General features: G+C 34.2%; 1 protein-coding gene across 1 annotated transcript; it reads left to right on the top strand.

The window, feature by feature from the left end:
• The first annotated feature begins 644 nt into the window (after positions 1 to 644).
• On the top strand, positions 645 to 10,811 carry LOC110115248 (probable E3 ubiquitin-protein ligase RHY1A). Its single transcript, XM_020848436.2, has 5 exons — positions 645 to 1,236; positions 1,540 to 1,701; positions 9,461 to 9,556; positions 9,634 to 9,780; positions 10,487 to 10,811. Exons 1-5 carry the CDS (start codon positions 757 to 759, stop codon positions 10,616 to 10,618), a joined length of 1,017 nt encoding a protein of 338 aa, XP_020704095.1. The 5' UTR covers positions 645 to 756; the 3' UTR covers positions 10,619 to 10,811.
• The last annotated feature ends 294 nt before the right edge of the window (positions 10,812 to 11,105 follow it).

Here is an 11,105-nt window from a genome sequence, read left to right as displayed (position 1 = left end):
CCATAGCGCAACCATAGCGCAACCTTATATTTCGTAATTATTTAGCTTAAAAAAGTTTAAAATAAAAAAAAACCAAAAAATTGAAAACCACATTGAACATATATTCTAGTTTTACAACTATTACTAAACCCTAAAACTTAGAAGATAGCGTAAACCTTTCGTATCATTTGCTTCATCCATTTACGAAGAGAAGAAGCGTGAAAAATCAGAAAATAAATATTTGAAAGGAAACATTGGTAAAATTATAAGTAAACCAAACCCTAAAATTTAACGGCAATATAACTTTAACGCAACGAAAGCGCAAGTAAAGCGCAAGTAAAGCGCAAGTTAGGCGCAACCATACCTCTTCCTGATTGCTGGTCTTCTACAGTATCGTCGTCTACCTCCGGCAGGAATAAGCAAATGCAGAACCGAAGGTAATGGAGGAATCCGAGAGCTCGAGTAACAGTGAAAATGTCGCTCGAAAATAAAATGCGCGGCGTTTCCATTCTTTCTTCGCCAATAGAATAGCGTTATCGGGTCGGGTCGCTAACTCTGACAAGACATAAAGCGTTAATATTAAATTAAAAAAACGACTGACAGATGGCGCATTTTTATTGGCGACCGAACGGAGAGATGGCTTCGGTCACCTGACCCAATAATTTGCCCTGCTGCTACGGCGGTCCCTCCGATTCGAAACAGCAATAATGGCGCCTACCAGCCAAACCTAGGCCCTTAATTTCTTCTCTCTCTCTCTCCTCCTCCTTCTTCTTCTTCATGGCGTCCGCCAATAGCACCTTGCCATCGCCGGGCCGTCGGAACCTTCGTCGACTCTTACGCTTCCGAAAGCCCGCAGTCACTTCTGCCGATCAAAACGCTCTGACATTGCCTTCCTCCTCTCGACCACCTCCTCAGACGGAGACCACTGACAGAGACAGAAGGAAAAGTTTCGCTTCCCCGACTTTCCTAGGCCTCGGTTGCGCCTCGTCGGCTTCGTCCCAGGCATGCGCCCCTGGAACTGCCGCTGCCGCCGTTCGCTCGTCGGCGGATTGGCAAGGAAAGCGAACTTTGCGGCGGAGGACCAAGAAGAAAAATAAGGAGAGGCATTCGTCTACCCTTGTGGCTCCGGTCGCAGACGTGTGGTGTGCCCCTGGCATTGCCCTCGCAGCAGTTGATGACTCGGTGGATTGCGTGGTCTCACAACGCGATGTGGTTGGAAGAGGGTTCAGGCGTGACGCAGAGAGGGCTTTGAGGGAGGCATGTCTTTAAAACTTATTTCTATCGGTTCTTGCTTTATCGTATTTCTATATTTTTATCGGTATTTTCATTTGTGTCGTTTTTGGTTTTGGCATAGATGTATCACATGATTAATAGTATTATCCTGTATTCTTTTAGTTCGACATTTCTTTTGCTTGATAGTCTTTTAAGTTGGCATCTGCACGACTTCACTTTTTTGTTTAAATCTATTATAAAGTTGGATATTATTGATTTATTCCGAATGAAATGCATTATTGATTTCACTATTTTTTTATAACATTGTTTCCGATTTTCTGGTGTTAGCGGACTTCTTCTGGTAGGGGCTGCAACAATGAACAGATCTCAACATTGGCGGATTCATTCTCTTCTCTCCAAGCATCCCTCTTTGGATCAGATCTCATACCATCTCGACACTATAGTCATGTGCGAGGATACTACTGCCGTCCTCCTGTGGGGCTTCAAGAGGTGCAATCGCATATTCTGTCCTAGTCAATTTTAACTTTATTGCCTCACTAATTTGATCTCTTAATGACCTATAAACTTTCAAAATAAGAACTCTGTATTTTTCGTTCACATAATGTCCTATGACTGTTATGTTTTAGGGCTTTTCTTATTCGATTCAATTTAGTTCTAAACACGCCACAAGGCAGAAAAATGAAATGAGGCTAAGAATAGAAGCAACGGGACCGCAAAGGAAATTCTTTATGCTTTAGTCAGTTCGCTTGTCTCTTTCATTTTCTCAATTTTAATAACAATAAGATGATAGCATAAGCAAGGAATTTTATTTTGAGATTTGAATGTCTTCATGCTTATGTTTGTATGTATATGCATATTTTGTAAATTGCGTAACCTGTTTAAACATCTTAAAAAAATTGGTCTGTGTTTCATTCTTATCTAGAACACGCTATCAATTGGGCCAATATTTTTTTTTTATTGGGAAAGGGGTATCCACCAGCTACCACCCCTGAAAGGGCGCTTGACAGCGTGACTAATCCTCGGCTGACCTAGAAGAGGAATCCACCCCAAAAACCTCTTGGCCCGCACTGAATTGGGCCCCACTTAAGAGGCGCTGCCGCTCGAGGGGAATCAAGCACGAGTTGGAGGGTTCTCAACCGTACTCGCCCACCAACCAAGCTAAGCAACGGTGGGTAATTGGGCCAATATTCATTACAAATATGAAAGAGGGACAATTGGACGTACTTTTCCTCGTCTGTTGGACGTTGGTTGAACATATTTTCACACCCCACCTGGCCTCATTGAAAACTGTGGCAGCTTAAGAGCTGAATGGTCGCAATACTAATAACTTACATTCATCCAAATACACATGTATATGGAGCTTATATCAGTTTATACTTTATAGACACCAGTGTAAATACAGAAATTCCAAATCCAAATAATAACTGCATAGTTAATAAACCAAGAAAAATAAGAAAACCATTTATTAAATGCATTTGTCTGAGAAGCCTATAGGTCACATTAAAATATTATTTCTAAATTGAAACATGTAAGATTTAAACTTGATACTTGTATTATAGAGATCAAACGTAATATCACTCAAACATATGGTCAGTGATAAAGATTAAAGAGACATGAAGGTAGGATGTAAGGAAGAAAGGTGTATAATTTTAATGGTGGGTTGATTACCAATCTTATTGTTAGCATATTTCTTGGAAGATTTATTAGTTGTCTTACATTATGCCCATTAAAAACAATGGTAGGCATTTTGACACATTAGTATTGTGTTGGTGTGACATGCATTGCATTGGATCTGAAGAGCATTGCACGTGATTTTGATGTCTAAAATATTTCTTTTTTGGATTATAATCACATGGGAGATCAGATGATTACATCGAATTACATCCATCGTATATGTAGATTAGAATACCCTAAAGAATCACTCCTACCTCAAATTTCATATTCTATTAGGAATTGTGCGCAATAGATTTCCCTTTTCGGTTGTCTTGCTACATAAAGAATCCCAAGACTTCTTAGGATGCATGTGCGGCCTTGAATTTTGTGAAATTGAGGTTTTTTTAAATCTGTTCTTATCATTGTGCTATATGCATGATGCAGCTATACGAAGAGAATATATCAATAGGACCCAAGCATGAAGGCCTCCACAACATCAAACCTTGTCTAGAATTTCTTAAGAAATAAAGATAGGAAGGTATACGCTCTAATTTTGTATTACTTGATTTCTTTTATAATTATCTTGTGGTTCATTGTATTTGCTCTTGGTTGATGGTTTTGCTTAAAAGTTAGACACTTTCCTAACAACTTGTATCATAATGAGTTTTGCATAATACAACTACAACATAGTTGAAGATTATAAAGTTTATTGCTTTTGAGCTTTGGAGAACCAAAATTCTTTTATTGATGCTGGTATATTTGATAGAAGTTTTGAAGAAAATAAATATGAAGAGGTTGTGATTCAGGTTGGGGCATCAAATTTTGGAGAAACATACAAAATTAAGCTTCTTGGTTATATGAGAGAATATGTAACATAAAGAGATTTTTGTTGATGGGGAGACTTTTCAAGGCTTAAAGTGCTCGACTTGAAGAGTATACGACATAAAGGAGATCCAAGTTTGTTATAGCATCGAGTCAAAGAGAAATTTATTAAGTATTATACTATTATGTTTGGTTGGATATGAATTCCGCTGGATCCAAAAAGTATTGCATGAGATCAAGGTTTAAAAAGACAAAATCGGAAACCAAGGCATTTTGTATTAGCAAAGAGAGGTAAGCCTTGTGGTGGATCGAGATGTAAGTCTAAAAAATAAAAAATAAAAAACACATGAACTTATAAATAATTAATAAAAAAATAAAAATTAAACATCAACCTATTTATTTGATTCATAATCATAAAGATATAAACCATAAATCTCAATATTAAATGTTATTATAAAATGAAAGTTTGAAAGGAGATTCAAAATGAACACTCATTTAAAATTTAAATAGACAATAAAGATCATGATCTACGATGGCCTCATCTTTAATTTCATATTATTTATAATAGTAATTTTATCATTCTTGAATTTTGTCTTGTCATCTTCTAAATCTTCTTCAATTATAACTTTTTTTAGTTTTTTAAAACTCTTATTAATTAACATTGGATTCAATGTAATGTACAATAAAACAACAAATTAAAAACACAACAAAATAATTCATTATATTTAAATCACCATTTGATATATTTTTAAAGCTTGAATTCCACTTTGCTATATTTTTTTTAATTCATTGTGAAGTAGAAGTTATTACCAATTAAGTAGTCATTTTAATATTAGCACTAATATTTTTATTCTCCACATCGAATTTATTCCTCCATTTTCAATTTTAAATCTTTCATTATTTTTTTTTCTATTATTTATTCATCATTAGATAATATGCATTAGCCACAAAATGATTTATTTCATCACCAATTATCTGTTTCTATAATTTGAAGTGTTTATCTTTCAAATCTTTATTAACATAACATAGTCATTCAATTTATTCATTTGTTCTAAAAACTTTTTTTTTTTTGGGGGGGGGGGAGTTAATAAAAAAAAAAAAAAATTATTCATTTGTTCTATAGCTAATTTATTCCTTCTTTTTGTATAATAAAATAAATAATAGTATATAATAAAAAATTATAAATTTAATAAAAATGAGGTGCTGCCTCAAAATGCATCGTGGTGTAAAGTCGTGAGGCGTATGCCTCATTTAAAAAAAAGGCAAGCCTCACTGGCACTAAAGCCTTGAGGCCCTCATTCTATATGCCTAAGTTCGAGTCGGGCCTCGGAATTTTTTTATTGCCTCAGGTTACCTGACGTAGAGATACATCAGGTAGCCTATAATATATCGTCACGTGCTCTTACTCTTTACCGTGCGGCCCGACGACCCATCCCGGAACAAATCCGGGATTACTATGTTCGCGTATTGCTCGGTATTTGCTCGGTATTGCTAGGTACTACTCGGTATTTGCTCGGTATTTGCTCGGTATTTGCTCGGTATTGCTAGGCACTACTCGGTATTTGCTCGGTATTTTCATCAACGACGCCAACTCCAAACTCCTCTCTCGCTCGAACTTGGTCACGAGTTCAACTTTCTCTCTAAGCCCTTCTTTTAGAGCCTACATTGAACAACAATCGTGCAAAGCAATTTGCAAAACCGTCAGCTAAAACACTAAGCACTAAAAGAGGATTATAAGATGCCGATCAAAACCTTTCCCAGGAGGATTTCGTTGGTGAAGGGTCCGTAGACGTCGGAAGTATCAAGAAACGTGACGCCGGAACGAACGGCGTGATAGATGAGCGCGATCATGTCTTTCTCCGGCTTGGCCGGGCCGTAGAAGGCGGACATGCCCATACACCCGAGCCCCTGGAGCGAGACCTCGCATTTGAAGATGAAAATACCGAGCTAATACCTCCGTCGTCCTCGACGCCACCGGCTTCTCACACTGCCTGACGAGACTCGCATCTGAAGCTCCGTCCCGAACTCAAGCGACGAAACACCGCAAATACCGAGCAATACCGAGCAAATACCGAGCAATACCGAGCAAGTACTGAGCAAATATCGAGTAGTACCTAGCAATACCGAGCATATTCGTTCCGGGTCGGGTCGTCGGGCCGCGCGGTAATATATTATAGGCTACCTGATGTATCTCTACATCAGGTAACCTGAGACAATAAAAATTCTGGGCCTCGAGGCTTGCGCCTCGAATGATTTTTAAACTATGAATGGGATTTGGCTACCTTGAATTTTTGTGATTTGACCGAGAATTACTTGGAAAATTGGATGGATTAGATCAAATCCCTCATTTAGCCTGAATTAGAACATCCCAGGGAATAATGCTTGCTTTGGCTTCTATGCAGCATTACGAATTGTGAGGGATTTTATTTTTTCAATTTTCAAAAGAAATAATTCGATTTATAATGACTTTCATCCTATATCATTAGGCCTTATTTATTTTTTGACCTAATTAGAAGTTGCATCTGTGTATAAAAATTATAACCATGGAATTCTAAAGTGTAATTCACTACTTTGAAATATAAATTGAAATTATTCTCTTTTTCTCCAAATTTAGCTCAATGGTAAGTTTGGAGAGTAACACACATCATTTGTTGTGGTTAAGAGTGATACACATCTTATGATGAGGGTGTGATGGTCATCCGGTTACTTTCCTACTAGTTCTATTATATTGCTTGTGATTTTCTTCTACAACCCTTCAAGGATAAGGCATCATTTCATCGCAAGACAGTAAAAACCTGCTATAATCAAAGCTAGATCAATAAAATTAGAGGAGAAAAAAGCCATAGCTACTTCTGTAAGAGCCGAGTGATGCACATCCTATCACACCCTGCCCATTGGGCTTGGAAGAAAGTCATAGAAATCCAACAAGATGTGATGAGTTAAAAATTAGGAATTTATTTTCAAGAAGTATAAACATTTGCTCAATAATGTTTGTACACCGATAAAATCATCAAAGCATCTAAATTTAATAACACTCACTAATTTTCTTAATCAAATTATGAATAAAATTTAACTGCTACATGAACTCATCAAAGAATAAATCACTATTAAATCAACAATATAATTTCTCTTTAATGACATATCTAAAGCATTAGAGATTCTGCTTCAGATGAAGCACAACTAATAACATGACAATCATAAAATAATATGTATGAGTTTACAAGAAACAAACTCAACAAGCAAGATTTATCCATTAAAGCATAAATAACAAGGCATAAGGTATAAATATGATTAATGAAAAGGACAGAAGTAGTAAAAGGTATAAGATTATTGCATAAAATATAAGATTTTTTAAAATAGATGATTATTGCATAAAATATCGTGACAATTATAGACAACATATAAAATATAAGATTTTTTAAATATGATATTCAGTTTATGATGTTTATTATATTGTAGAGTTCATAAAAAATACACGAAAATAGATGATTATTGCATTCAAAGTGATAACACTAACATGTATACTATATTTATACATCCATAACTGAATCATAAGTTATTATTAAAATAATTTTATATTTATTTATTTATTTTCATAGTCATTCCAGTAAGATCCCCTGAACTAGGAAAGTTTTCACAAACCTATGAAAATCTAATGCTTCCCAAAAGAACCATCACTCTGAGGATTTATCAGCATGGCTAGCTTATCTAAAAGAGTTTTACCAACAATTAGTTTATCATACACACATGCTCATATTTAATAAACTTTATATGACAATAAAGGTTCCATAATGAGGATTTTATAATTATTATGATCAAAATCTTTTGTGCATCAACATAGTTCCTTTTTTATATGGGTCATAAATATGTTTTAGTGATAAAAATAATGTGCATAAAATTCTTAAGAATTTCTGTAATAGCCTATCAAAGCTAACTAATAACTTGTTAGGATTTATTGGAGACAGAAAAAATAATTCGATCGTCTTCGAATGACATGCCAAATCATCGAGAAGAATTTTCGAAAGCGTATCTGAATCCATTGAAATGTAGAATTGAGGTTTTCGATCTTCCACGTTTAGAGTGGCGTTCTCCAAGAGAGCGAGAAAATCCTTCTTTTCACTCAAGATGGGAAATGAGGGAAATAAGAACTTAACCGCTTAAACTGGGGATCACGATCCTTTTATACTTTAAGTGTAAATATTTTAGTTCATCCCATCATTAAAATAAAATAAATTACTCGGCCTTTATACAAATTAATTACATACAAAATTAATTGAGATGTCACATAAGCCAATTAATAATTTAATACTTAAATAGATCACGAATTTAATTGCCTTAATTTTAGATAGCTTCTAATGTATAAAACTTTATTTATATGTATAAGTATATGGGCCCACTTATAAAAATTTCCCAACATAACTATCATATTATATAGCAAAATAACTACATGAATTACTATGAATAATTAAAGTATATTCGGCAATATATTATCAATAATTAAAACATATAAATAAATGTTGATGAATACACTCTTAACAAAAAAATTTATGTTTATCACTCTATCTCTTAAATAGTAAAGAATCATCTATCAAAGTATCAAACAGAGATCACAAGCAGTTCAACATTATGATCATGACACTGATATTTTTTGCTCCAATGCATGATGTTCCATAGCTCCTTTAAACCTTTGCTAGAAATATACATTTTAATGGCCCGTCTGCCAAATTAATAATCTTGTTATTTTTTGAGTTGAGTAAAATATCTCATTAACTCAATTCACCCAATCCACCATCAAATAATTTTATCAAGAAGATCATGTATGGGCAATTAGATCTTCAATGTAGTAAGAATAATATTCCTCCCACTAATTATAATTAAAAAGTATGAACCTCACAAACTTCTTATCTATTAAGTTCTTATTAGGAGAGAGAGATTAATATACTTTTGCAAGAAGTATTATTAATTTGCACTAGCATAACATAGTCTACATGAACTATTATAAATTCTCATGTAGGAAAAGGGAGAACAAAATTAATTTTGGTTCAAGTATCATTTTAATTAGCTCGCACTACAACACTTAGTAGTGTCGTAATTTATCTACAAATAACACCACAAAATTACCAAAATAAATTTAGGGTTAAGAGTTTATCTAGTTGCTCTAAGAATTAAAAAAGATCATGATGGTGTAAGAAGGAGAATATATTAGTGTTTTCCCCCCTTTTTCTATCCTTTGGCTTCCTTTCAATCAACCTCATCAAAACAGTTAACACATTCTCGACCACCTGATTCTCTTTATCAATAGCCAATTACCGTTTTTGTAGCAAGAGGCCAAACTCTTCTATATTTTTAAATAGTAGCAATCTAATCCCTCTTTCTATCAATTCCTCTATCACTTGATTTTCCTTTAATCAATTCTTCCCTATTTTCATTATATTGCGGAGTGCATTTTGTGTGAGCTTTTGTGAGGTCACCAATGGTTGTTATTTATAGATGAGAGAATACATAAATATAGCAGCTCTCCCAACCTCACATACAAGAAACTAGAAGATCTCAAATATCTCACAAAATGAATACAATATTCTCTTAGATTAATCCCTCCTAACAATCTTAACCATATCTCAATCTAGGATTTACAAAAATGAGAAGATTACATGCTATATTAGAATAACATTATTTTAGAAAGGGCTGGGCTGGGCTGGGCTTTGTTGACTTGTAACTGAATGATGAACACTGAATTGCATCGATATTTTTCTAACTAAACAATTTTAAGCAGATTATGTTGTTTGAAAATAGAATCTCCTTTGGACGAGGGGATTCATTTGACCATTACAGGAATTGGCGACTTGATGTAGACAATATGACATATGAGGTATCTTATCTTTTCCCTATATGTGATTCAGTTACTTACAGTGCAACATGCCTTTATCTGGTTTTGTGATTTTGAAGGAGCTTCTTGAACTTGGTGATAAAATTGGACATGTTAGCACTGGATTGAGGGAAGAAGAAATTGCTTGTCTTATTAAAAAAGTGAAGCACACAATTTTTGATAGGCATTTCTCTAGTGAGATGGAACGAAAGTGTAGCATTTGTCAGGTAAGTTCTCTATGAACTCCCCTGGATTTCTACAAACTGTATAGTTTCAGTGCCATCTAATCTAATCTATAATGCATTAAAGCTGAATTTTTGCTTTGTTTGGGACAGATTTTTTATTGCTTCTTAAATCAGCTTTCTAGTACAAAAATTTTTTGAACTAAAAAACTACTTTAAGAAGCAGTAAAAAAACTATCTCAAATGAAACCAACTATGTGGCCATTCCATTTGAATATTACCATCATATTCAAAATTGGAATATCAATTAGATTTATTGAAGGTTCAAGTCAAATTGATGATTTTAGCATATAGTCAAGCAATTTAATTGATTAGACAACTATAAATTATTTCTGATTTTAACTGCATTTACTAGAAAAAAATAGTCTATCTTAAAACTAAGGCTTCATTTGGGACAAATTTCTTCCTGCTTTTTCAAGCGGCTTTCTAGTAGAAAAATTAAAATTTTAGTACTAAAAAATCATTTTAAGTAGTAAGAAAGCCTTCCCAAATGAATCCTAAGGCTTCGTTTGGGACGACTTTTTTATTGCTTCTAAAAATAACGTTTTAGTACATAATTTTAAAATTTTGTATTAAAAAATTGCTTTAAGAAGTAGTAAGAAAGCGTCCCAAACAAGGCCTAAAAATGTTGAACCAAATGTTGACGTTCTTTGAATTGCATTGCTATTTCCTTTATTTTTAATTTGTGCAGGAGGAATTTGAAATGAATGTTGAGGTGGGAAAGCTGGGCTGTGGCCATAGTTATCACCCGTGCTGCATAAAGAAGTGGCTTCTTCAGAAGAACGCATGCCCTGTCTGCAAGACGACTGTTAGTAAAACCTGATTCAGCTTAACAGAGTATTTCTACAGAATTCTGCCTTACCTTGCGCATCATCTCTTCTGCAACATGTATAGCTACTGTCTTAAAAGATAAGCATTCAATCATTTCGTTTTTTTTTTAGCTTCACTTCTGAGAAAATTAAACCGTTATAGAAGCGTGAATTGACGAGATTATGATACTCATATTGTTCATATTACTAATAGTATTATGAATGATTGTCTTGACCTGGACCTGATCAAATAACATTTATATAATTTTATTGGTGTTCAACATCAAAATAGTAAATAGTCAATGCTAACTAATGGATTATACTCCTCAAAAAATAAAGATAAGGCTAAGGGCCTCGTTTGGGACGGCTTTCTTAGTGCTTTCTAAAACAACTTTTTAGTATAAAAATTTATAATTCAAGAAAGTTTTTAACTAAAATGTTGTTTTAGAAAGCATTAAAAAAGATGTTCCAAACGAAACCTAAAGCTTCATTTGTAATGAC

Source organism: Dendrobium catenatum, unplaced genomic scaffold (genome assembly GCF_001605985.2).
Source record: "Dendrobium catenatum unplaced genomic scaffold, ASM160598v2 fragScaff_scaffold_651, whole genome shotgun sequence".
NCBI classification, from domain to species: Eukaryota; Viridiplantae; Streptophyta; class Magnoliopsida; order Asparagales; family Orchidaceae; genus Dendrobium; species Dendrobium catenatum.
Note: the sequence above shows the minus strand (reverse complement) of the source record. Positions and strands in the feature narration are given on the sequence as shown.